Source organism: Labeo rohita, chromosome 3 (genome assembly GCF_022985175.1).
Source record: "Labeo rohita strain BAU-BD-2019 chromosome 3, IGBB_LRoh.1.0, whole genome shotgun sequence".
In the NCBI taxonomy this organism is placed as follows: domain Eukaryota; kingdom Metazoa; phylum Chordata; class Actinopteri; order Cypriniformes; family Cyprinidae; genus Labeo; species Labeo rohita.
The window spans coordinates 18888721-18916611 of record NC_066871.1 but is presented as its reverse complement, the minus strand read 5'-3'; the positions used below and the strand labels follow the sequence as shown (position 1 = coordinate 18916611).

General features: G+C 36.8%; 2 protein-coding genes across 9 annotated transcripts; both read right to left on the bottom strand.

Moving 5' to 3' along the window:
- Positions 1 to 42: 42 nt before the first annotated feature.
- On the bottom strand, positions 43 to 12486 carry kat7a (K(lysine) acetyltransferase 7a). Of its 8 annotated transcripts, none has more exons than XM_051105878.1 (15): positions 12258 to 12486; positions 10210 to 10351; positions 9827 to 10006; positions 8387 to 8635; positions 7395 to 7477; positions 7209 to 7295; positions 6953 to 7093; positions 6743 to 6853; positions 4754 to 4945; positions 4516 to 4605; positions 3650 to 3790; positions 3474 to 3567; positions 1418 to 1564; positions 1071 to 1177; positions 43 to 966 (listed from the first exon to the last, which is right to left on the bottom strand). In XM_051105878.1, the coding sequence occupies exons 1-15, from the start codon at positions 12270 to 12272 to the stop codon at positions 868 to 870; spliced, it is 1878 nt and encodes a 625-aa protein (XP_050961835.1). In that variant the 5' UTR covers positions 12273 to 12486; the 3' UTR covers positions 43 to 867. The 8 variants fall into 8 exon arrangements, with proteins under 8 accessions (XP_050961835.1, XP_050961837.1, XP_050961838.1 ...); XM_051105880.1 differs by having other exon boundaries at positions 6764 to 6853; XM_051105881.1 differs by having other exon boundaries at positions 6953 to 7051.
- A 1001-nt stretch (positions 12487 to 13487) lies between these two features.
- Positions 13488 to 16076, bottom strand: g6pc1b (glucose-6-phosphatase catalytic subunit 1b). The gene is made up of 5 exons (XM_051105887.1): positions 15604 to 16076; positions 15378 to 15487; positions 15181 to 15280; positions 14646 to 14761; positions 13488 to 14168 (listed from the first exon to the last, which is right to left on the bottom strand). The coding sequence occupies exons 1-5, from the start codon at positions 15846 to 15848 to the stop codon at positions 13651 to 13653; spliced, it is 1089 nt and encodes a 362-aa protein (XP_050961844.1). The 5' UTR covers positions 15849 to 16076; the 3' UTR covers positions 13488 to 13650.
- Positions 16077 to 27891: the final 11815 nt, after the last annotated feature.

Here is a 27891-nt window from a genome sequence, read left to right as displayed (position 1 = left end):
GTGTCAGTATCGTTTGTGTGGGTGATTTACGATGCAATGAAACATGTTTGAATTCATCGTTTATTAACATTTATACCCTAATAAGTCACTAAACATCTTCGTTTTAAACAGTAACCCAATTTATTTCAGAGGAGAGACATAGAAAATCAAGTGCAACACATGCTACTGGCATATTATAGTACAGTCTGTGTTAAATCCACTAGGTGGAGTTTGCATCGTGGTATTTCTATGAGCTAATTTCAGATATTCCAACTGCTCACAAATTACACACCTGCTGCAATATATAGCCAAGACATGCTATAAACTAAGTCAAGCTTCCACTTAATAGTTTACGTTTTAGTTTTTAGAAAAAATAACAGTTGACGATGAAGGGTTAATATAACACATTTACTGCAATGTGTCTGGTTCAAAATACAAGTTAGTCTCACTTAAGCTAATAAAATATTCTTTTAACTTAGTGCAATGACTTTGGCTAATGTCAGATAGGGCTGGGAATACATATCTGGTTCAGACATGAAACAAGAAGCTCTTTAGCTCACAAAACCATTAGTTAAAAACACTGTAATGGTTTTTCACATAAATATTTAACAGTCAAATAGTCGTTTCTCTAAAACAAAGAGATGCAGTAGATGACTAAAAAACAACAGTAAAAACAACTGCCATTTGAGTATCAAACACTGGTACTCTAATAGGACAGTTAAGGTAAGTCGAAATGTACTAACTGAACCATGTGACACAGTTAGGATTACAGCCTTACTTGTAACTTACTGTAACGAAGAAAACACTTTGCTATGTGTTAAGCTATTCTAATAGTGACCAAGACCTGCTAAGCTATGAGAAATAGTGAAAAGCATGCAGATTATTGTTTTAGGTTCCTTTAGGTGGACTCCACTTCAAGGCCGTAGGGTCAATAGTCTTGTTGCTTCCACGTTTTGCCTCTTTGGTTTTCCAATCATCAATCAGATCCTAAAAATCAAAAACACAGAATTGCATCAAAATAACAAGCCTGTAATTAATATAACAAGCTGTTATTAAAATGATTGCAGACATTACGCTGTAATTACAGTTACCTGTCTTTTTAAGATCAGGTGCTTCCCTTTCCAGTATTTCAGCATCTGGAGTGACTGTAAAGTGCTGACAATGTCTACAGGATTGACAGCTGTTTCTTGACTGATTTCTGCTCCCAAGTGTTTATATATGACAAGAATGAAAACAATTATTCATAATATTAAATGTTACAACAATAAATGGAAATGATTTTTAATGATTCTGAAAAAAACGTCTCTAATGCTCACCAAGGCTGCATATTTATTTGATCACAAATACAGTAAATATTGTGAAATATTCTGTATAATCTATATGAACGCATTTTAAATGTCATTTATTCCTGTGATCTTGTGAACGTAATACTAAGTACCTTTAATGGAGATCTCTTTGCCCTGGAAGTTGTGCAGGTAGCGCAGGAGCACTTCCTTCCAGTAACTCCTGTAACTGATGAGTCCCAGGTCAGAGAGAGGCCGTTCAGGGGAGCCAACCTTCTCCTCTACTTTGGACAGCAAATAACCTGTGCAGATACAAGCCGTTAACACATTAACACGAGCATCAAAAAGTTCACAGCAAAAGAGCTAATCTAACAGTTTAAAGTTTTTTTTTTTTAAAAGACAAATGACAGCATAAATTATGTATTCTGTGATCGCAACTGAAACTTTAAAAAAGTTGTTCGCTTCCAGAATGAAAATTTCCTTACAATTTACTGACCCCGTGTCATCCAAGATGTTTATGTCTTTTTCTTTCTTTTTTTCACTTGCAAAGAAATTAAGGTTTTTGAGGAAAATATTCCAGGATTTTTCTCCATGTAGTGGACTTCAATGGTGGCGAACAGGTTGAAAATCCAAATTACAGTTTCAATGTAGCTTCAAAGGGCTCTACACAATCCCAGCCATGAAATAAGGGTCTTGTCTTGTGAAACGATCAGTCATTTTCTTTAAAAAAAAAAAAAAAAGTAAAGACTATACATTTTTGTATACATTTTTAAAGGGGTCATCGGATGCCCATTTTCCCCAAGTTGATATGATTCTTTAGGGTCTTAATGAAAAGTCTATAATATACTTTGGTTAAAAATTCTCAATTGTAGTGTAAATAACACCTTTTTTACCTTTTAGCTCTGCAAAAATCATCCCATTCTGAGGTTTCTTTAAATGCAAATGAGCTCTGCTCACCCCGTACATACACTGCCAACACACATTAATGTTCAGACAACATGAAAAAGTGAACTTTGCATCCGATGACCCCTTTAACCACAAATGCTAATCTTGCACTAGATCTGTGATACACATGCGCGTCTTCACGCATTGCATAATCATGCTGGAAAGGTCATGCATGGTTAGTTCTTCGCCTGTGTACTTCAGCTCAAAAAGGTAGGGTAGACTCCAAAAACTCTGTCTTATTTTGTCCCCCAACTAAAAATTCATTCAACATCGTTGTTTTACCTTTTTCTGTAAAGAGCGTTTGACTTTCTTTGCACATTTGCTTTGTAAACACTGGGTCGATTATGTAATGAGTGAGGTTGAGCTAGTGCAAGACAAGCATTTGCGGTTGAAAAGTATATACATTTACATTTTTTTTAGAAAATGGCTGATCATTTTGCTAGATAAGACCCTTATTCCTCAACTGGGATCGTTTAGAGCCCTTCAAAGCAGCATTGAAACCGCAATTTGGCCCTTCAACCTGTTGATCCCCACTTAAGTCCACTATATGGAGAAACATCCTGGAATGATTTCCTCAAACACCTTAATTTCTTTTTGACTGAAGAAATAAAGAAATGAACATCTTGGATGACAAGGGAGTGAGTAAATTATCAGGAAATTTTCATTCTGGAAATTAATTTTTCCTTTAACATTACCATTTGCAATCTTGTTTAAGTGTAAAGGAGAAGTTCACTGCCAGAACAAAGATTTACAGATAATGTACTCACCCCATTGTCATCCAAAATGTTCATGCCTTTCTTTTTTCAGTCGTAAAGAAATTATGTTTTTTGAGGAAAACATTTCAGGATTTCTCTCCATATAGTGGACTTCAATGGCGCCCTTAAGTTTGAACTTCCAAAATGCAGTTTAAATGCAGCTTCAAAGAGCTCTAAACAATCCTAGCCAAGGAAGAAGTGTCTTATCTAGCAAAACGATCGGTTATTTTCTAAACAAACTGACAATTTCTATACTTTTCAGCTTCAAACGCTCGTCTCGTCTACATCTGCGTTCAAACCTGGGGGAACCACTGAAGTCCACTATATGGAGATAATTCCTGAAATGTTTTCCTCAAAAAAAACATAATAAAGGCGTGAACATCTTGGATGACAACGGGGTGAGTAAACTATCTGTAAATTTTTCCGGAAGTGAACTTCTACTTTAACACATCAGTAATGACAAATAACAGATATAAAAAGTATACAAGTGACCTAAATCTACTGCACTCACTGAAATCAATCAGCATCTTGCCATAACCCTGCCTCATATACTGTGGCATGGTCAGGATGCAGGAGACATTGTAGTTCAGGAATGAATTCTTTTCCTAAACCCAGATACGTATTTTGATTACTACAAAATAATCACTTGTGCAAGGTAACTCAAGCTTAAGGTCACTAACAGAGTACCTTGGAGAAATATCCTACAAGATGGCAGCCGGTATTGTCAGCTTCGGTCATCACATAGAAGAGGAACGGCTCCACATCGTAGTACAAAGTTTTGTGGTCCAGGAAGAGTTTGGCAAGCAGGCACAGGTTTTGGCAATAAATCTGCAAAAGGCAAATGACAGTGTCAAGACAGAAACATGTACTGATTAGAAATTACTGACATGCAGATAGCCAATTTAAAGGGAAAGGTCACGCAAAAATGAATATTGTGTCAATAATTACTCACCCTCACGTCATTCCAAACCCAAAAGACCTTTGTTCAACTTCAGAACACAAATTAAGATATTTTTTATTAAATCTGAGAGCTTTCTGACCCTGCACAGACAGCAACACAACTGAAATGTTCAAACGGACCAAAAAGGTAGTAAGGACATCATTCAAATAGTCCATGTGACATCAGTAGTTCAACCGTAATTTTACGCAGAGAATAATTTTCGTGCAAAATGAAAACAAAATTAACGACTTTATTCAACAATTTCTTCTCTTTTGTGTCAGTCGTTCACAACAGTACCACACATTTTCTTTGTGCACAAAAAGTATTCTCGTAGCTTCAGAAAATTAAGGTTGAACCACTGATGTCACATGGACTATTTTATCAATGTCTTCACTACCTTTCTGGGCCTTGAATGTGTCAGTTGCGTTGCTGCGTATGCAGGGTCAGAAAGCTCTTAGATTTCATTAAAAATATCTTAATTTTTGTTCTGAAGAAGAATGAAGGTCGACATGAGGGTGAGTAATTAATGACAGAACTTTAATTTTTGGGCAAACTATCCCTTTATAGTTGTCAAATAAAATCAAGAGTCCTTGTGGAATGTCTTTGTTCTTGCCTTGTTCTTCTTGCCGTCCACTTCAAAAACAGATATAGCTCCTTTTCTGTAAATCTCATCACCTGGTGGATGTTTCCACACACATTTGGCCTGCAAGCGAAATAAGAAAGAGGTGTACGTGTAAATGCAAAAACGCACACCTATCAATATTACCTCAATATATTCAAAGTTGGACAAACCTTAAGAATCTGAATTCTGAAAACTAAAATGTTATTAACTGAACATGCGAAAGAGTTACCATGTGACGTCGCAGAATGGTTTGACTCTTCATGTATTTGAGACAGAACTCGCACATGTAGAGACGGCCGAGGCGGGCGTACTCTTCGGGGTACGGCGAGTGGTACCAGGTGTCCAACTCGTAGCGGCCAAACACAATGGACTTTATCATGTTGCCGCCCTCCGTGACCTGTCCCTGCAGCCGGAGCTTCTCCTGCAAGGACCAATGAAGGGTGGGAGAAACACAAGTCTGACTGGAGGGAATGATGACACAGAGATAGAAGGAAAAAACCCTGAAGCCTACCACAGAAGATCATGAATGAAGAGGTTGAGGACGAGATCGAGAGCTACACTACTGATGAAAAGTTTGGGGACAGTAAGACTTTTTTTGGAAAGAAATTAATACTTTTATTCAGGAAGTATGCATTAAATTAATCAAAGGTGTCCGTAATTTCTATTTCAAGTAAATGCTGTTTGTTTAAGCTTTCTGCTTCTCAAAGAATCCTATATAATAAGAAATGTTTCCTGAGCATATTAGAAAGATTTCTAAAGAACATGTGACACTGAAGACTGGAGTAATGATGCTAACAATTCAGTTGTGTCATCACAGAAATAAATCGCAAAAGTAAAAACAGTCAAGTTATTTATGAAGCTCTAAATGCAGCCTTGGTGAACATAAGAGACTTCTTTCAAAACCCTAGAAGTAATACTGATCCTCAAACTTTTGAATGGAGGTGTACTTTTTCAGAGTGTACTATTTAATAAACAGAAGGCAATGTAGAAATTTAAGAGTTGAAATAAAAGTTAAGATAGAAATCAGCTGGAGAAAATAAGAAGGTGTATGTAATGTCTACTCAAGATTGTTTTCTTTTATTGGAACAGTTCAACCAAAAATAATTCTTAACTCAATTTTGTTATTTTTTTAGTCAAATCTAAAAGATAACACTATACAGATCTGAAACATCATAAAGGGTTAATGAATGTTAGAACTTTCATTTTTGGAGCTGTTCCTTTACGGTAGGACAGATAAAAAAAATGATGCTTAAAGGGATAGTTCATCCAAAAATAAAATTCTGTCATTAATTACTCACTCTCATGTCATTCCAAATAGTAAGCAGGGTTCCCACACATTGGTTTACTTCAAATTCGAGGACCTTTCAAGGACTTTCCAGGTCCTCAAATTCTAGGACTTAATGTGGGGACACATTTCAAGTGAGAGCGATTTACATCGTGTTGCCTTGTAAGATAAATTGTTACAGTTTTCATGTGTCAAACACAACTATGCAAAACTTATTTGCATTTTTTTTGGCCATATGACGAAGAAGAATGATATTCTGTTTGTCATATTTCTGTTTTGCATAAAACGGAAAAATATTTGGTACATTCAATGCTGTATTCTAAAATTATCTGATATTAACTTTTGCATGGAATTTTATTGAACAGAGCTCAGGCTCATGTAACGTTAAGCTAATGTAACGTATAAATGTGCTTAACTAACTAGTATGGATAGGCCACAAAGTGTTGGTGAAATAACACATTAGCTGATTGGAGGGAATACTATGGAATTTTTTCCAGAAAACGTCTTGCACAAAATTAATTCAAGCACTTTCAAGGACCTGTATCTATGTATATTTTCATATCCTTTCAAGGGCCTTGAAATTTTTTCAAGGACCCGTGGGAACCCTGCGTAAGACCTTTATTCATCTTCAAAACACAAATGAAGATATTTTTGATGAAATCCAAGTGCTTCCTGATCCAGTAACGAAGATCTTATGGGTTTGGAACGACATGAGGGTGAGTAGTTAATGACACTATCCCTTTAAAACTTTGAGTAACACCCATATGCAACAGATGAGAGAATGGCAGTGGAAGAGAGTCCAGCGTAGGTCCATCATAACCCAGAATGCAGTGGTGCGAAGGCTCAGCCCATCGCAGTCTTTATAGATTCATGAAAAAGAGAGGGAAAAGGAGAAAACAAGAGGGAGAAAATGAGATGGGGCTTCTCTCTTACAAGATCATCCGAGGCACGTGCCTGGGCTTTTCTGAACAGCTCCAGGTCATAGTCACTTGTGATGTTTTCCAGCAGAGGCTCACGACTGCTGCCATGGGTCTGTCTGTGCTCCTGGAGAGAGTCAAACCACGAGAGCTCAGAAACTGATACGTATGTCTGCTAAGGGTTGCTATTATTTCTTTTTGCAAATACGGAGCATGTGACACTCACTGTATACTTGTCTTTTTGCTCTTTAAGAGGAACAGTGTTTCTCTTCCTCCTCATCTCTGTTACCTTTTCTTTGTACCGCAGCTGTCGCTCCGTCTGGGCCTGGAGGGACGGTAACTCAGAGAATGTGAGTGCTAGTTGAGCCTATTTAATTAACACGTAATGTTCACTGCACATAAATTCTTAAAGCAGGGGGTCACTACTAGGGCACATACCAGACCAAGAGGGAGGATGTTAAACAACTGGTGTGCTGTTTTACCTGCTGCCGAGCAGAATGCCGATTCTCATCCTGCCGCTGTGACAGCGTCCTCTCCTCCACGTGTTTGTCTCGAGAGCTTGCCTTCACCTGAGTTAAAGTTTTGATTCTTTTTTAGGTAAACCATGCTGTTTAAGCAAAATACAATCTGGCTAAAGGTTTAGTTGAAATAACACACATTAGCATTACCTTACACTCGTCTGCTGAAAGGTTATGGTACAGTGGACATCCAGATATTGAAAAGTGCCTTTCATGTTTCCCTGTCAAATGTCCTGGAGGAATGAAGGTTAAATTGAAATATTTAAGCATTTAAATAAGCCTGTACACAAAACAATCTTGCCAGAAGGAAAGTGAAACCACTATATGAAACAAATACACTACCATTCAAATGTCTGAGGTCAGTAAAAAAAGAGGACACATTAAATTGATCAAAATGACAGCAAAAGCATTTATAATAAAAAAACATTCATAAATAAGAAACACGAATAATAAAAAAATATTTTCTAAGCACCAAATCAGCATATTAGAATGATTTCTGAAGGATCATGTGACACTGAAGACTGATGTAATGATGCTGAAAATTCAGCTTTTGCCATCACATGAATAAATTGCAATAAACATTATCTTAAATTGTAATATGTGACCCTGGACCACAAAACCAGTCAAAGGGGTATATCTGAATAAAGAAGCTTTCCATGGATGTATGATTTGTTAGGATAGGACAATATTTGGCTGAGATACAACTATTTGAAAATCTGGAATCTGAGGAGCAAAAAACGTCAAAATAATCTTTAAAATTGTCCAAATGAAGTTCTTAGCAATGCATATTACTAATCAAAAATCAAGTTGAGATATATTTATGGTAAGAAAATGTACAAAATATCTTTATGGAACATGATCTTAATATCCTAATGATTTTGGCATAAAAGAAAAATCAAATTTTGACCCATACAATGTATTTTTGGCTATTGCTACAAATATACCTGTGCTACTTAAGACTGGTTTTGTGGTCAAGGGTCACATATTATTTTACAGTTCTACTATTTTTTACTGTATTTTTGATCAAATAAATGCAGCCTTGGTGAACAGCCTTGGACTTTTTTCAAAATCATTAAAAAATCTTAGCAACTCCAAACCTTTGAATAGTAGTGTAAATATTCTTAAAAATTAAAATAAAGGACCTGGAATCCAATTACCAAGAGAATTACAACCAGGTGTGGGGCACTTCATGTTAAAGTTGTAGCTCTCGTGAAAGCGCCGTCGTTTGGGCCGGTGAGCAAGGCCGGATTCTTTCAGCGAAAGCTCCTTCGCCAGACTCTCATCGTGAGACACGTTTGGACTGGACATGTCAATGTCAGACTCAGAGGAAGGAGCGTTGCCTGTGGGTGTCCTGGGTGGGGACTCATCATGGTCTGCACTTTGTTTAATATCTGGATGGCCAACACAATGGAAAACAGCATTGTATGAAATCTAAGAATGGAATAGGGAACATATCATTACATGAATGAATGCAAATGGCAATAGTGTAACTACAAAGGAAATGACAAAAATAAAAAAATGAAGCAATAAAGTGAAGGTGTAGCTGTCAAGAGTTGAGAGTAAAATGTCAATTACATCATGACATTGACATTTTCAATGATGATCATTCATATTAGAAATGGCATTTAATAATTATAAAGTGTTGACTGTGGCTATAATTCATGACAATATTAACAACGTTTACTTCAGATAAACTTTAATTGAATTTTCTGTCTAATTTTAAACTTAATTCAAATTTAACACATTTTAAAAAGCTGGATGCCTTTGAACCACAACCTAAGTTTGTTTTATTGATGTTTGAGCCAACATATTATCAAAAACAGATAAAATGGAGTTAACTATTTTAGGGTGTATATTTATGTGTGCAAAACAAAACTGAACACATAGAGAGTGGTTTGTTTGAATTCAAACTACAACAGAAAAAGTAGGCAAAAGCCACAAAATAGCATGGAATGAGATATTATGAAAGTCTAATGCATTACCTAAAATAATTTCATTTTTACACCTTAAAATTTTTTTTTGAAAATGATGTGCACTACTGTTTAAAGGTTTAAGGTCAGTAAGATACGTTTTTGAAAGAAGACTTATGTTCACCAAGGCTGCATTTATTTGATCAAAACTACAGTAAAAACAGTAATATTGTAAAATATTTTTAGTGTTAAAAAATAAGAGTTTTCTATTTAAAAATATTTTATGCAATTTACTCCTGTGATGCAAAGCTGAATTTTCAGCATCATTACTCCAGCCTTCAGTGTCACATGATCCTTCAGAAATCATTCTAATATTTTGATTTAGTGCTCAAACAACATGTCTCATTATTATCAATGCTGAAAACATTTTTTGGAAACTGTTTTCAGGATTGTTTAATGAATATAAAGTTTAAAAGAAAAGAAAAGAAAACAATCTTACTGACCCCAAACATTTGAATTGTTAACGTTGTATGAACCGAAAAAAGTGACATGTCGTAAAGAAAAAAAAAAAACGAAGCAAATGAAGAGAAGCACATGTGAGCAGAGCAAAGCATGGAGATACTCAAATGAGGGAAGGCATGAGTGAAGAACCATGCGGTTTTCTCCTCCTACCCCTCTCTGAGATTTCCCCATGCTGCTCCGTGTCTGAGCCAGAAGAGCGACTCTGCCGCAAGGGGTATTTCTTGGGCAAGACTGTCACCCCCTGCTGTTGACTACGAGTCACGCGACGGGTGGAATAGTTCACCACCTCCTCTGAAACCGGGGCAGACGGACTCCCCACAGGACTGGAATCTAGAAACAAAGCTCTCAGGTTTGTTCGTTCATTCTTTTATTTTTTTGTTCTCCATCCATCTTAATCCATTTTTATTTTGGGTCACAAATCACATGATAATATCATTATTCCCACAGCCCAAAGTCTCAAAGTTATTGTGTGCATCATTATTAGCAAATCATACTTTTACTGAAAAGCTCTTAGTAAGTGATCAGTGTCTTACCTTGCGAGTTGCGGCTGAGTCTCAGAGAGGAGCGAGTGAGGCGGGTGTTTCTCACCGTGTGGACGTCACTCTCTGAGCTGTCTGTGTGCTCAGCCGAGAAGTCTGAATCCTCTGTACCTTCAGAGCTACTGCCGGCATTTCTCTGTTAAGTGTCAGTAACATCAAAACTCAGTTTAGTCACTGAATACAAATGTTTTCTTGGTAACACTTTAGAATAATGTTCTATTAAATTGTATTACCTTACAATAAGCTTAACATTTTGTATCCATTTATCATTGTTTGTTAATACTAATGCAACTGTTTAATGTCAGTTCATCTTAGCTCAGATTGAATTTGAACACATTCAACCTTTGATTTTAATAATGTATTAGTAAATGCTGAAATTATCATTAAGATCATTAAGAATTATCTTTTTTATTGTCATCCAGATACTGAAACAAATAAGAAAAATGTACTTTTAAAAGGATGGTAAGCTTTTCATGAAAATTTACTCCACATTTTAACCTACACTACCAGTCAAAAGTTTTTGAACAGTAATATAATGTTTTTTAAAGAAGTCTCTTCTGCTCACCAAGCCTGCATTTAGTGATCCAAAGTACAGCAAAAACAGTAAGATTTGGAAATATTTTACTATTTAAAATAGATGCTTTCTAGCTGAATATATTTTAAAATGTAATTTATTCCTGTGATTTCAAAGCTGAATTTTCAGCATCATTACTCCAGTCACATGATCCTTCAGAAATCATGATAATATTCTGATTTGCTGCTCAAAAAACATTTATTATTGTTATTATGTTAAAAAAAACAGCAGAGTAGAATTTGTTTTAGGTTTCTTTAATGGATAGAAACAAAAATAATAAAAAAATGTTTCTTCAACAGCAAAACAGCATATTATAATGATTTCTGAAGAATCATGTGACACTGAAGACTGGAGTAATGATGCTACAAATTTAGCTGTGATCATAGAAATAAATAAATTATATTTGTATTCAAATGAACAAATGTATTTAAATAGAAAGCAGTTATTTTAAATAGTAAAAATATTTTACAAAATTACTGCTTTTGTTGTATTTTGGATAAAATAAATGCAGACTTGGTGAGCAGAAGAGACTTCTCTAAAAAAAAAACATTAAAAAACTTTTGACTGGTAGAGTAGAAAACTCTAATTAGGGTAATATAATTAGACTGTAATGAACTTAATGTAATTAACTTGACTGTAACAAAAATCAAGTATTGCAACCTGTGAAAATTACCCTGGTGAATCTTTCCTTTTTAAGACCCAGGGTTTCTACCAGGGGTCCCAGAAGTTGCTCCATGGCATTCACTAATTCCTACTATTTGACAGATGATCTGCATTATTTAATGTAATAATATTCGCTCAAATTCTTAATAAAAGTTACGAGTTATAACTATTATGTTATACTAATAAAGAGAATCTAGATTTTTTTTTTACACTGTGGTCACTGGTTTGGTTAAACAAAACATTTTAACTAGGTTAATATAAACACGGATGTACAATGAACCAAAACTGAATGTTTTTACCACCCTTGTTATTATTTTGCGTGAGTCTAATGAATCCTAATAGCACTGTTCAAAAAACACATATTCTCCTGACAGAAAATATTGCTTTATCAGCATGAAAACATGAGTTGATATGAGGTAGTTACAATGACTTGGAGCAAAAGAGCATGTTTTTAGCCATTTCCCTTGTATCACAAAAACAAATATTTGAATTGACGGCTTAATAAATATTAACTATTTGTACGTGGCTTATTGCATACGTGAAACCACGTATTATGTTATTACACAGATCCTAAACTTTTTAGTTTTGGCTATCATCCGCACATTTCACACACAAACCCCTCTCACCTGACGCAAACAGTTTAACCAGTCATTTAGTTATGAGGACTGCGACTGCGCCCCACATGCAAACAGCTGCATCTCGCGTATGTGTAAAATGAACAGGTGAAGGCTGGTTACACATGAGCACGCAGGTGCGAGATGCTATATAGGCATGTACGCAGCTGGCCTGTAGGATGCAGTCATACCTTCCGCCGCGGCATAGCGCTTCTCCGCGGCTCTTCCTCCTGCAGCCGATTCAATAGGTTCAATTTCTGCTGGATTTCCTAATGCAGTCAGGTCGCCTAAACCTGTCGAAAGCCGCTTAAGTGATGCATCCCTGTGGAAGTGAGGGAAACATTAATTTGGTACAAGGAAACAGTGTTCCATCACTGACAGTCACGGGTCATGACTGCGCGCGTCTGTTTACACTCTCCACTTCCGGTACCAAATTCTAATATAAAGGTCTCACGGAAAATGATAAACACGAGGAGGTAACCATTGTTTTAAACAGACAAGGACGATTTATTTATAATTACCCTATTGTTAGCTAATTTCAAATGTTTATCAAGTAAAACACACACAAAAAACAGATAATTAACATCGTGCAGTTCCTGTGGTAATAGTTTTGTCGCTAGATGGCGGCACAAATGAAGACATTTTTAGCCTATTTAAGCATTTCATCATAAAATTGTAATTTTCTGAAGGTTTCTGGGAGCAGATATAATTTTTAATGCACTGTGCATTTGATTAACTAATTACAATAAATCAACCCTTGATATTGACGGTAACACATTTAATACATCAGTGATATAATGAATGCAAGTTGTGTAGATTAATATAACCTTACCCCCTGTTCTTGTGAACAGTTGTTCAAGCTCAGTTAAAAAAGTTTGATTCATAACATCCTTCAGCATAAGTTTATTTTCGAAAATCAGTGTCTTTGTAGGCACATTGAACAACATTTATCTATTACAGAGGGGCATGTTGTCACATTATATGGGGTAAGTTGTCACAGCTAAACCTGTCATTGAACAGTTTATTACAAGGTTTTCAGCTAAATTTAAACTATAAACACAAACAATTTATGGCAGCAAAACATCAAACTGTTGTGTTGGCCAGCATATATCATATAACATAGCAAATATTTTTATTGTTCAGATGCTGTTCTTCAGAGCTTTCTATTCATCAAAGAAACCTGAAAATTCTACTCAGTTGTTTTCAACAGAATAACAATAATAATTAATGTTTTTGAGCAGTTTTAAACAGCATTTGCAAATGATTTCTGAAGGATCATGTGACTGGAGTAGTGATGCTGAAAATTCAGCTTTGAAATCACAGGAATAAAATACATTTTAAAATATTTTCAAATAGGAAACTGTTATTTTAAATAGTAAAAATATTTAATAGTAAAATTTTTAAATAGTAAAAATGTTTTTGCTGTACTTTGGATCAAATAAATGCAGACTTGGTGAGCAAAAGAGACTTCTTTAAAAAACATAAAAATCTTACTGTTCAAAAACTTTTGACTGGTAGCATAAATACAGACTTAATTGCAGTTAAAGACAAAAAGCTTAAATACAGTTTCATAATGTGTTTTCTTTAATATGCTTTCATTCTGTGGTACACATTTGCTAATGTGCTTATGCAGTAAGGTACAAAACTTATTGTGGTTAGAGGCACAGTGGCGCTCTTACAGAAGGAAAGTGCATAGAAGAGCGCATGAGTGCTAGTGGGAGGTCTGAATGAGTCTAAGAGGCTCAGGAGTGGCAGTGTTGCTGCTGTACAGGTCAGTCTGTAAATGGTGCTGTTTCCACAGCTCTTGTTTTTCTCCAAATCACCATGATTAGGCAAATGGAGGCTCAGCCCTAGTCCGAACAGGGCCCCGGTGTTGCGAAGGAGGCCAGCGAAGGGTGTGGTGTCCAGATGGACCCATTCAGACTGAATGCACCATTTCTTGGCCTTCATTAGGCTCCAGTAGGGGTCTACTGAAGCAGCATCCAACAATGTATAAAGCCCCAGCGCAACGAACACAAGACACAGGATGGTGTGCACATAACTCTTCAAGCTTGCTGAATAGATCCAGGAAACTCTATTAAAAGCCTTGGCCACGGCGATTCCTGTATAGTGAAGTAAACAATGACTGTGCGTTGAAGTAGGAACTCATTCATCTTATATGCGACCCTGAACCACAAAACCAGTCATAAGGGTCAATTTCGTGAAATTGAGATATTTTTAAAATATGACAAAATTTGGCCGAGATACATCTATTTGAATATCTGGAATCTGGAAAAAAAATAAAAAATCAAAATACTGAGAAAATCACCTTTAAAGTTGTCCAAATTAAGTTCTTAGCAATGCATATGACTAATCAGAAATTAAGTTTTGATATATTTACAGTAGAACATTTACAAAATATCTTCATGAAACATGATCTAATATCCTAATGATTTTTGGCATAATAAAAAACTGATAATTTTGACCCATACAATGTATTTTTGGCTATTGCTACAAATATACCCATGCTACTTAAGACTGGTTTTGTGGTCCAGGGTCACATATGTAGGCTAATATGAAAAATATGCAATGCAACTGACCCGAAACAACTCCTGCAATGACCTGATGTGGGAAATGAGCTGCAATGAAGACTCGAGAAAGACTGACACAAACCTGCACACTCCAGAAAAGAGCCCAAAGAAGACCCTGCAAGCACCTGTGGTGCAAATACAAAGGAAGGAAAATGTTTAGCATTAATATTAAACAGCAAAACCCTGACATGAAGAGCTTTGTTATTTTTTAAAATGACATTCAGTATCTATTTGAGTAATTATCCCATCATCTACCCAAAATAAACTGCATCTTTACAATATACAACTTGATATGGTGATAAAGCAGAGCTGCTAAGATAAATGAGTTTAAGAGCAGCTAATGAGGTATTTCCGTCTTACTGGAGGCGAGAAAGATAGTGATATGCTGTGCAAGTATTTTCTTTCCTTCCTTTTTATCTCCTTAATTGTTCTGGAAGATTTCTTGAGACCAAGGAGCATTTCCATGCATTCATTCTGGTATTATCTTGTAAACAAAGTCTTGAGTAGCACTATATAAAAACATAAACAGGACATAATCACTCACCATCTTTTTAGGGGGTCAAAACTCTGCAAAATTGACAGCAGTGACGTGATCATGGCATAGTAAACCCCTGCAGCTCCCATCGTATGACCAGAAGGACTTCCTAGAAGAGCGTCCAGAAACTGCTGTGAAATCTGCTTTTGATTTAGTGTGCTGGTCGGCCGATACAAATACAATGAGAAACATAAGGAGACACTCACCAGGGCCAGTCTCGCAGGTCATGGGGAACTGTTTGATTTGTGGCACAGTTGAGTTGCCATAATAAACAGTTTCTTTAACCCACCAATAAGGGCGCTCACCAAACATTAGCCTGTTTAGTGATTTAATAAATAAATCTGATTAGGATTTCTAATAGACATTTGATATTTTTTTTTTTTTTTAAAAATGGTATTCATGTATATTTACAGAAACAACAACAGTACTTACCACTTGAGGACTAAGTTGAGCCAGTCTCCCACAACAGCAACCCAGACCAGCTTGACTCCCACTGCTGACTGCAGATGGAACCAGATTGGAAAAAAGAATAAAAATGTTGTACGCAGGTCTGCCACTTTAGACACAAATGTAAACCAGGTTTGTGCATGTCCATAATGGGTCTGCAGGTACAACGTACTGCTGATCCCATAACCATACAAGACTTCCATCACTACTGTTGGTCTGTTATAAAACATTGATATTATGGATCCTCATTCATGTTCTCAGTTTTAGCAGGCACAAGTTGCTATTTTTAAAATCTCTTCATCTTGTTTTCAGCGTCTTAAATCTGGATTGCCATCCCATCGACGACCTGCATGAGTTCAGCCTGCTCCTTTTATCCATCCACTCAGTTGCCAGGTCACTGGGTACCAACTGAGCTTTGGACTCTCTGGAGTAAATAGAGGGAAAATTGTCTCCAAACATTAAAGCATGGTCATTAATGGGGGCATGTGCCGTGCATGTGTGTGAAGTGGCAGAGTTTGGGTGCTAAATTTAGCTCGCGATTACGAGAAAGACACTCGGTGGTTCAATGAGGTGATGACATTCATGTGCATGGACACGTCCTGGCTCTTGACTGTTCTCTATGGTTGTTTTGTTTATACGAAAATTGTGTTTAGTTACTTGCGAAAGTATTCATACCCCTTCATTTTTTCACGTTTATGTTGCAGCCTTATGTTAAACTACTTTAATTGACTTTCCCCCACATCTACGCTCCATACATTGTAATGAAAAAGCAAAAACAGAATCGTCACAACTTTGTCAATTTATTTAAATAAAAAACTGAAATAAGTACATTGCATAAGTATTTAAGCATAACTCAATACTTAGCTGAAGCACATTTTCAGCCTCAAGTCTTTTTGGGTATGACTGCGACAAGCTTTGCACATGGCATTTGGCAATTATCTGACATTCTTTGCTTCACCTCTTCACCTCTCAAGCTCTTGGATGGGGGCTGGCAGACATTTTCAGTTTTCTACAAAAATATTTGATTGCGTTCAAGCCAAGGCCCTGGCTGGGCCGCTCAAGGACATTCACAGAGTTGTCTATAAGCCACTCTTGCTGTGTGCTTAGGGTCATCATCCTGTTGGAAGGTGAACCTTCTGCCCAGTTTGAGATTCTGAATGCTCTGGACTGGGTTTTCATTAAGGCTATCTCAATATTTTACTGCACTGATCTTTTCTTCTACTCTGATGAGTCCCTCAGTCCCTGCCACTGCTACCAGCACACTTTACCTTTGGGATGGTACTGTGCAGGTGATGAGCATCACTTGATTTCCTTCAAATGCGATGCTTAGAATTGAGATTTATCAGACCAGAGAATCTTGTTTCTCACAGTCTGAGGGTCCTTTAGGTGCTTTTTTTGCAAATTCCAAATGTGTCTTTACTGAGGAGAGGATTGAGTTTGCCCACACCGCCATAAAGACCAGATTGGTGGAGTGTTGCAGTGATGTTTGTCCTTCTGTAAATTTCTTCCATCTGCATATATGATCATGAGCTCAACTAGAGTGACCCTCAGCTTCTTGGTCACCAGTATAACCAAGCCCTTTCTTCATCAATTGCTCAGTTCAGCGAGGAGGTCAGCTCTAGGAAATGTCCTAGTTGTTCCAAGTGTCTTCCATTATGGATAATGGAGGCTACATGCTTCTGTGAACCTTCAGTGCAGCAGAATTTTTTTCTGAACTCTTCCCCAGATCTGTGCCTTGACGCAAGCCAGTTTCTTAGCTCTACTGGCAGTTATTTTAAACTTAGGGCTTGGTTTTTGCTCTGATATGCATTTTCAGCTGTTAGACCTTTTCTGAGAGGTGTGTGCCTTTCCAGATCATACTCATTCAAATAAATATGTCACAACTCCACTTGAAGTGTAGTAACATTTACAAGCAATATGAGTGCTCCTGAGCTAAATTTCAAGTGTCCCAGAAATATACTTATGCAATGGAACCATTTCAGTTTTTTATTTTAATAAATTTGCAAAGTTGTTACAAACCTGTTTTGTGCTTTGCCATTATAGTGCATGGAGTGAAGACTGATGTGGAAAAAAGTAATTTAAAGCAATTTAACATAAGGCTGCAACATAACAAAATGTGAAAAAATGAAGGGGTATGAATACTTTCGCAAGACACTGTATATAATGTATTTATTATGTGTTATTAATGTGTTTATTAAATATGTTTGTGTTTTATTTAGGTCATAAGCTTTTTTTATTGAATTTATTGTAATTGATCAAAAATGTTGTTTAAAAGAATAGTATTTATTTAAAAACAGAAATCTTTTTAAACATTTTACTGTCACTCTTGATCAATTTAATGCATCCTTGCTAAATAAAAGTATTAATTTTTTCCTCTAAAAACATACTGACCCTAAATTTTGAGCAGTAGTATATATGCAGAGCTGGGTAGTAACTGATTACATGTAATCTGGTTTACGTAATCAGATTCCAAAAATTAAGTACTTGTAATTGGATTAAATTACATTTTAAAATACTCATAATCAGACTACATGTTACTTTTTTATTGATTACATGACTACATATTATTCACACAATACCAATAAATTATTTATAATTTATTGTTTCTACCTAATTCCTCTTTTTCATCTTTTAAATGTTCATTTCTAAAATATCCTACTGCTTATGTACATTAATAATCTTCAGGTTTTGTGGACATTCAAACAAAGACCAGTCATTAGTCATGTGGCTACACAGCAAAATCATTTCAGGTTAAAGAAGTGTTTTAACACTGCATCACCTACTGATGAACACATTAATTTTCATCTGAATTATCACTCAGTAGGTTATTTAACATGTATTACTATGTCTTTGGAAGGCTTTTGTCTTTCAAAGACATTAAAATTTATACATTTATGCTATTTCTTATTTACATGCAATGTAGGCATTCCCAAACTTTTTTTGTCATCGGAACCTCTTTCACCTAATATATTTACTTGAAGTACCCCTGAGACTTAAAATAAATATTTTAATAATTAGGTTTCACATTTATATGTTCACAGTTCTCTAACACTGGGTAATGGTCACGTGACCTGCAGGTAAACAAATAAAATATTTCATTTTTTTAGTGTTTTATTTTGACTGACGGTATTTTAAAATGATTTATTTTAATATAACATTTTTTATTATTTAATTGGTTATTAGCTTTTAATTTCTGTGTGGAAACCTTGATGTAATGTAAAGTTTAATGCACTCCATGTTGTTAAAAACAGTAAATGGAATATATTTTCTAATCTTTGTAATTTTATATCAATATGGTACAATATTATCCTATTTAAATCAATGTTATAAATAAGTTAGGTCAAAAGTAATCTAAAAGTAGTCTGATTATATTACCTAAAATGTGTAATGTAATGGATTACGCTACTAACTACAATTTTTGCCGTGTAATTTAGAATCAGTAGCAGAAAACTGCGAAAACCAGTCAGTATCTGGTGTGACCACTATTTGCCTCACACAGTACAACACATCTCCTCCGCATAGAGTCGATCAGGTTGTTGATTGTGGCCTGTGGAATGTTGGTTTAATGGCTGTGCGAAGTTGCTGGATATTGGCAGGAACTGGAACATGCTGTCGTATACACTGATCCAGAGCATCCCAAACATGCTCAATGGGTGGCATGTCCGGTGAGTATGGCGGCCATGCAAGAACTGGGATGTTTTCAGCTTCCAGGAATTGTGTACAGATCCTTGCAACATTGGGCTGTGCATTATCATGCTGCAACATGAGGTGATGGTTGTGGATGAATGGCACAACAATGGGCCTTAGGATCTCATCACGGTGGCATTCAAAACGGCATCAATAAAATGCACCTGTGTTCATTGTCCATAACATAAGCCTGCCCATACCATAACCCCACCACCATCATGGGCCACTCGATCCACAACGTTGACATCAGCAAACCGTTCACCCACACGACGCCATACAAGCTGTCTGCCATCTGCCCTGTAGAGTGAAAACCGGGATTCATTCGTGAAGAGAACACCTCTCCAAAGTGCCAGACACCATTGAATGTGAGCATTTACCCACTCAAGTCGGTTACGACAACGAACTGCAGTCAGGTCCCTGATGAGAACGACGAGCATGCAGATGAGCTTCCCTGAGACGGTTTCTGACAGTTTGTGCAGAAATTCTTCGTTTATGCAAACCGATTGTTGCAGCAGCTGTCAGGGAGGCTGGTCTCAGATGATCTCGGAGGTAAAGATGCTGGATGTGGAGGTCCTGGGCTGGTGTGGTTACACGTGGTCTGCAGTTGTGAGGCCGGTTTGATGTACTGCCAAATTCTCTGAAATGCCTTTGGAAATGGCTTATGGTAGAGAAATGAACATTCAATTCACAGGCAACAGCTCTGGTGGACATTCCTGCAGTCAGCATGCCAATTGCACGCTCCCTCAAAACTTGTGACATCTGTGGCATTGTGCTGTGTGATAAAACTGCACATTTTAGAGTGGCTTTTTATTGTGGCCAGCCTAAGGCACACCTGCAATAATCATGCTGTCTATTCAGCATCTTGATATGCCACACCTGTGAGGTGGATGGATTATCTTGGCAAAGAAGAAGTGCTCACTAACACAGATTTAGACAGATTTGTCAGCAATATTTGAGAGAAACAGGCCTTTTGTGTACATAGAAAAAGTCTTTTGAGTTCAGCTTACGAAAAATGGGGGCAAAAACAAAAGTGTTGCGTTTATAATTTTGGTCAGTGTATGTAAAGTAATGTGTATTGAAATTTAGGAGAAATTATGTGCTTTGACAAAAAATGGACTCAAATGTTGAAGTAAAGATAATTATGTGTTATTCTCAACATTAGTGTACCGTAGCTCAGTCCTGGTTCAGTTGTTTGGCCATCAAATGAAGAATTAGCAGGATATTATTAGAGTTTGACCGAGACCTTCACATGACACTGTTTACCTTGACTTAACATAATGGCTCATTTCCAGCAACCCCTGTAGGCCTGTTCGTGCGAAGCCTCACGGCTTTGTGAGATGGCACATTTTCCATTGGCTTCCAGAACTTCTGAGAGCTGTCGCTAGAATGACTTAACCATGTGGAAAAACAAAGATGGAACATGTCTAGAGCAGACTGTAAACAAGAAGGCTACCTGCAGGGCGTTAAAAGCTCCACAATGTTTACAGATGCCTTCTCCACAGAGACCTATTAGCCTAGTCATGTGCAACATATACAGTATGTGCTGATGCACATTCTACTACCATGATCAAATGGCTCATTTGTGTTGTCTTCATGCAGTTTAGCATGTTTTGCATTTTGAGTTCTGCTGTTAAATGTGCAGTCTTGCATATAAGTGTACTATAGTTCAACAGTTCTACTGAAGCAAATGTAGCTCACATACACAGGAAAACATACAGGAAGTGCTCAGTTCTATAAGGGCAGTGCAATCTCACGCCCTCTGGTCACGTCCAATCTCAGAAGTCTTTTCCCCCTGCGACCCAAAAAAACAATGGTTGACCCTGTGGGCATACAGCTTTGAAAATAAATACTGTATGCTGTAGACCACATTTTCCGCTGAACTCTGTGCATTATGTATATGCTGGTCTAATAAAGAAAGAGATATTGTAGTGAGAAAGGAGATAATCATGAACATAAAGTATTACATTACAATATTGCATTACTCCATAAAAAAGCAACTAATTGCATTACTTAAAGGAGAAGTTCACTTCCAGAATGAAAATTTACAGATAATTTACTCACCCCCATGTCATCCAAGATGTTTATGTCTTTCTTTCTTCAGTCGAAAAGAAATTAAGGTTTTTGAGGAAAACCTTCCAGGATTTTTCTCCATATAGTGGACTTCAACGGGGATCAACGGGTTGAAGGTCCAAATTGCAGTTTCAAAGGGCTCTACATGACCCCAGCTGAAAAATAAGGGTCTTATCTAATGAAATAATCAGAAATATGAACTATGAAATAGTAATTTCCTTAAAAAAAAAAAAAAAAAAAAATATATATATATATATATATATACTTTTTTAACCACAAATGCTCATCTTGCACTAGCTCTGCAATGCATAAGCACGTTGGAAAAGTCACGCACGGTTAGTTCTTCGTCTGTGTGCTCTGGTTCAAAAAGGCAGGGTAAGCAAAAAACTCTATCTCACCCGACACCATTGTTTTACCTTTATTTTTGTAAATGGCGTTTGACTTTCTTTGCACATTCTTTTGTAAACACTGGGCCGGTACTCCTGCCTACGTCACGTGTGCGTGATTTCATAATGCGTGACGAGCTAGTGCAAGACAAGCATTTGTGGTTAAAAAGTACATAAATTGGTATCTCCTTAGAAAATGACAGATTGTTTCACTAGAAAAGACCCTTATTCCTCAGCTGGGAGCCCTTTGAAGCTGCACTGAAACTGCAATTTGTACCTTCAACCCACTGATTCCCACTGAAGTCCACTATATGGAGAAAAATCCTGGAAGGTTTTCCTCAGAAACCTTAATTTTTTTTTCGACTGAAGAAACAAAGACATGAACATCTTGGATGACGTGGGGATGAGTAAATTATCAGGAAGTGTTCATTCTGGAAGTGAACTAATCCTTTAAGTAATGCAATTAGTTACTTTTGTGTTACTTTTTCCCACCTGGGCTGGGCTTGCTTATTTGTTCTTAAAGCGGTGCTATTATGCTTTTCACTTTTTGAATTGTAGTCAGTGTGTGGTGTGTATCTTTGGGCATAAAATAGATCTTCTAAAATAGAAGTTATAAATCTCACTCCAAAGGGAGATATTTCGTTTTTAAAAAAATCTCTTTTCAAGAACTACAACAAACGCTCCTTTGGACTACAGTGAAACTGTAAGTTTTCCGCATGCAATGATGTCACAACGCGATCCATTAGAATATCATTCATTTAAATCCCGTTTACGGAAATCTGAATTGTTGGGGGGTGGGTAGCGAAGCAGCGCAGAGAACCGCTTCAACGAGCCACAGTGCGGCAGGTATAAACACAAGCATTGACTGGAGTGGCCGCTTCAGAGCTGCAACGTGCTGCAGACGTGTGCAGTGTGTGGTAAGAGATTTATTCATCATACAGTGTAGATAACTTCACTTATAACTCGAGTGTTTTTGAAAATGCATAAACCTGCACTAGAATAGGCTAGGCTAATCAGTGATGATGTTCTTTGATAATGTTAGGCTGCTTTTAGCCTTATGCTGGAGCTGGTTTCATCCTCACAATGACATCACGGTGTCGTCGGACGTGGACAGGGAAGTCCAAAATTGTTTTAATTATTCTATGCGATTTATGTGCGTTGTTGTTGTGCTCAGCTATTGGTAATTACTGTCTTCTTGAATATAATATATTGATTGCCTGGGCTGGTTATTACACACAGGACATGGGATTTATGCTTGGAGTTTGTAACTATGTGCTAATGTGTTGTTAATGAAGTATCTTTTTCGTGATTCTTGATTTTGAGTGTGTTTTGAGTGCTCCTCCCAGACCAGACCGGGTCAGAATTAAAGGTGGTGGCAGCATAGGTGTTAATCCGAAATAGAGCAGTTCACCAGTGGCCCCTAGTGGTGGCTGAATTTATTACAATATCATGTACTGGTGATCTGGCAGGCTGACGATAGGACCCAACTCTACTGTAGCGTAATATTTACTTGCCCTCCATGCATCCTAGATTTATATGAACTTATTCTTAAAGATGAAAGCAACTGGAGTTATACTAAAAATGATCCTAGCACTTCCAAGCTTTAGAACGGCATAGACGGGTGTTTCTCTTCATCAGTCCAAAATAAGTCCAATAATGTGCATTCATCCATAAGAAAAAGTCCCTCACATGGCTCCTGGGGGTCAATAAAGGCCTCCTGTAGCAAATCGATGCATTTTTGTAAGAAAAATATCCATATTTAAAACATAAGAGTCACTTAAATCTAGCTTGCGCTAACAGTTGTACACAGAACTTGCTTCTTTGACAAGGGGCGTGGCAGTACTGAAACACCGTCTAAGCTGTTCGTCTTCGCAACGCAGTGGGACAGCTAATCACAACATATTTAGTTTTTCGGAAGGTGGGCCCTCATTAAACCTGGAACTAATCGAGCCATTTGTGCCAGGCTGGGAGAAACGTATTGTAATAATGTAAATTATGTTTAAAATAAAGTATTTTTCTAACCGCCAAGCATGAAAGCATGTTGTAGTACACCCCTAAAACAAAATCAAGACTTTGTAAAAGAGCATAATAGGACCACTTTAATAACAAAAACAAAACAAAACAAAAGTTATGTTTTTTGTAACTGTAAAGTCCCTTTCATACCTAGAGTGAAATTATTAAGCCTCTGCACTTCGCTCCTGATCTCTCTCAACATGGGACATCTGCGCTTTGTTTACAAGCAGAAGAAGACACACGGTGTACATTTGTAAACATGTCTGATTTCAAGAGAGAGGATGACTTGCATTTTTTTGCCCAGTCTTACTTATTTGAACTAGAATATACAGACGAACTAAGAGGGATGGACGTTCTACGTCAGAACACCAGCTCCTGCGTCAGCAGCACCACAGGTATGCGTTGTGTCACTTTTGTGAACGCGTTTCATAGACTGACATGGATTGTTGAATAAAGTTATTTTTGTTTTCTTTGCACGCAAAATGTATTTTGGTAGCTTCATAAAACTGAGGTCGAACAACTGATGTCACATGGACTATTTTAACAATGTCCTTGCTACCTTTTAGGGCCTTGAACGTATTAGTTGTGTTGCTGTATATGCAGGATCAGAAAGCTCCCGGATTTCGTCAAAGTATCGTAATTTGTGTTCCGAAGATGAACGAAGGTCTTACAAGTTTGGAACGACATGACTGTGAGTAATTAATGACAGAATTTTCATTTTTGGGTAAACTAACCCTTTAATATCCATTTGTTTTATCTGATTGTGTCAATTCTGCTTCGTTTGTTAGTGTGTTTGCTTTTGCATATCATCATTCAACATTAATCTAAAATAATGTTGTTGTTGTCGTTTTTTAATCTGGGTTGACCTAGGACCATTTTAGGTTACTTTCCATATCATTTTGGGGTCCTTTTTATGCACACAACCTTTGCTTCACTGCTGAACTGCACCATTTGAACGTGCAGCCCACATTTGGAAATGGTGATCTGTATTCCCAGTGGGAGTGCTGAGAAAGTTAAGAGCTAGTTGTAGAGCTTGTGCAACTCTTGGAACCTATGGAATTTTACACACAAGCCAGAAAACATTACTCTTGCTGGGATTTTTTTGAATTCTTGCAATACATGATACACAGCCACTTATCATCGCTTTTGTGAAACTACAGCCTGGGAAACACAACAGAGCTTGATAAGCTGATTCTGTGCTCTGTTGAAACACATTTTAAGACAGTATTACAGTAATATTCAGAAGTTGCAAGTAAATTTTGCATAGTGTGCTGGATAAAATCTTCAAATAAACCTTTTATGTAAAACATTGTATTCATTTGCAACTTTCTTTGCAATCCTACATTGTTTTCCTAAGCACTGAAAATAAACATCATTTTTTCCCCTGTGACGTTGTTTATAGTTTGAAAACAGACTGATGGAGCTACAGAGTTCATTGGCTGAGAATGATGTGAAGACGTACTAGTCCACTAAAGGCCAATTCACACTGCAGCGAAAGACAAACGGTAACAGACACGTTTGTAGGTTTTTGACAGATCGGTGTGTTGCCCTGTTCGTGCCTGTTGACGTTGGTTGTTGCTTGAATATTTATCCAAACACCATATTTCCTACAGCTTTATTATTAAATTATTTAAATAAATATCTCAGAGAACTAAATATCTTTTTGAAGCACTGTATGTGTGAAGACCATTAACAGAACCATGATGTCTTCAGGTCTCTCTGTATATTGATAGATCTGCCTGTTCTTTGTCAGCAAGACCTTGTTCAACACTCTGACAGTCCACTTTAAGCTCACTCCAGCAAGTAACAAACACAGCAGATAGTCTTTAATAGCCTCGCTGTGTTTGTTCAGAACACTAGTTTGTCTGTTTGTGGATATAAACTGTTGTGTTATTGCTTGTAACTGTTTGAAGTGACATGTGAGACACATAGTTTAAATCTGAGAGATTGCAGCACATATTGGGCTATGCACGGTGATAAATTCTTTTACCTTTTAGGGTAGACGGGGCTAGTTGTCACACAGGGTGGTTGTTACAAGGGCTGTAGGCTTACTACAGCCCTATCTTAGCTATCTTAATTAGGGCAAGTTTTTATGTGGTTTTAAATGCACACTATTTATTAAATACAGTATTTCTTAGCCACAACAATGATTTTGCATGTTGCTTTCTTTTTTTTTTTTTTTTTTTTTTGCTGTTGCTGTTATAATTGTAATGGTTAAAATGTTCAATAGGTTAAAACGTTAAGAAGTAAGGTTTCTCCCCAACAGTATCTCATGGGAAGAGGGTGAAGTATGTATAAACTAAGATAACATGGACATAATCGCCATGGCTGCTGATCTCCACATGTTCCATATGGAATTCATTGACTGCTGACATCTTGACAGAAAAGCTGTACATGTATGTGTCCGTATATGTGGGGGAAGGGTGTCTGTTTGAGACACGGAAAGAGAGGAATTTGTTTAATATGTATATATACATCAGTCTTTACTTGCATGTATATACTTTGAAATAAGAGGCAGCTGGGAGATAAACAATCATCAATCCTTGAAGAAGTTTAGCGTATAATGTCAGTTCTTGTAACTTATAGCCTCTTAATAGGTTTGGATTCCTTATCTGTTCAGCTGTAAAAACCAGGCCTGAATTTGCATGCATCTGCTGTTGGCTAATAAGAAAGCTGCGGCTTTGATTCAGTAGAGCTGAACTGTCTCCCACAAGGATAGAGGATGTGTGTAACAGGCCAAACAATTAATCCAAGGCAAGACAGAATGAACTATTAAATGATTGCAGATAAACTGGGAGAGGATGACCTAAGGTCAGCAACTTCATATCAACAGCAACTTTCAAAATCATCATGACAAGACACATTTTCAATGCACGGAGAACTGAACCAATGATTATAGCATTGTTAAGGTCATGGGTTCAATTCTCAGTGCATTGAAAATGTGTCTTGTCATGGTGATTTGAAAGTTTCTCTTAAAGGAGAAGTCCACTTCCAGAACAAAAATTGACAGATAATGTACTCACCCCTTGTCATCCAAGATGTTCATGTCTTTCTTTTTTCAGCCGTAAAGAAATTATGTTTTTTGAGGGAAACATTTCAGGATTTTTCTCCATATAATGGACTGATATGGTGCCCCGATTTTGAACTTCCAAAACGCAGTTTAAATGCGGCTTCAAACGATCCCAAATGCGGTTGTAAACGATCCCAGCCGAGGAAGAAGGGTTTTATGTATTTATTTTTTCATAAAAATAATACAATTTCAACTTCAGTTTCAAAAGTCTTGTATCGCTGTTTTACCTTTTTTGTTTAGGGTGTTTGATCTTCTTTGCATGTTCACTTTACAAAGACTGGGTCGGTATTTCTGCAGTGATCCAGGATGATTTTGAAATGAATTTTGAAGCTGAGGGAGAAAATACGATTGGAGTTTTCCGACATACCATAACTGTCTTGAGTCAGAATACACAGAGTTCAGGGAGAGCAAGACAAGATGAGCGTTTGAGATTAAAACGTGTTTAAATTGTATTTTTTAAATGAAAATAACCAATCGTTTCACTAGATAAGACCTTTCTTCCTCGGTTGGGTTCATTAACAACCACATTTGGGATCGTTCAAAATCGGGCAGCATATCAGTCCATTACATGGGTAAAAATCCTGAAATGTTTCCCTCAAAAACATAATTTCTTTACGGCTGAAGAAAGAAAGACATGAACATCTTGGATGACAAGGGGTTGAGTACATTATCTGTCAATTTTTGTTCTGGAAGTGGACTTCTCCTTTAAAGGGATAGTTCACACCTAACTGAAAATGTCATTTACTCACCCTCAAGCCATTCTAGTTGTATATGACTTTCTTCTTTCAGACAAATACAATCGGACATCGAACATTAAAAAAATGTTTTCCAAGCTTTATAATGGCAGTGAATAGGTGCTGAGATTCAATAATCCAATAGAAATCTGCATCCATCCATCATAAAAAAATGAGTTAGTACAACTAACTCAAATAACTTTAGTAATGACTTTTATTGAACAGAATTTTCTTAATCTCTTCCATTTAACAGCGAAAATTAATACTTAAAATACAACAATATATTGTTTATTGTGGAAAATGAATCTACACG

What these genes read in the sequence shown, in the direction of transcription:
- g6pc1b (XM_051105887.1), bottom strand. Translation starts at nt 15,848, where the DNA reads ATGTTTTATAACAGACCAACAGTAGTGATGGAAGTCTTGTATGGTTAT. An exon ending in CTCAACTTAGTCCTCAAGTG is followed by an intron (nt 15,488 to 15,603) that starts GTAAGTACTGTT and finishes ATCACTAAACAG; the next exon opens with GCTAATGTTTGGTGAGCGCC. An exon ending in CATTGCAGGAGTTGTTTCGG is followed by an intron (nt 14,169 to 14,645) that starts GTCAGTTGCATT and finishes TTCACTATACAG; the next exon opens with GAATCGCCGTGGCCAAGGCT.
- kat7a (XM_051105878.1), bottom strand. An exon ending in TCTTGGTAATTGGATTCCAG is followed by an intron (nt 7,478 to 8,386) that starts GTCCTTTATTTT and finishes TCATTCCTCCAG; the next exon opens with GACATTTGACAGGGAAACAT. An exon ending in CAAGATGCTGATTGATTTCA is followed by an intron (nt 1,565 to 3,473) that starts GTGAGTGCAGTA and finishes GTATCTGCACAG; the next exon opens with GTTATTTGCTGTCCAAAGTA.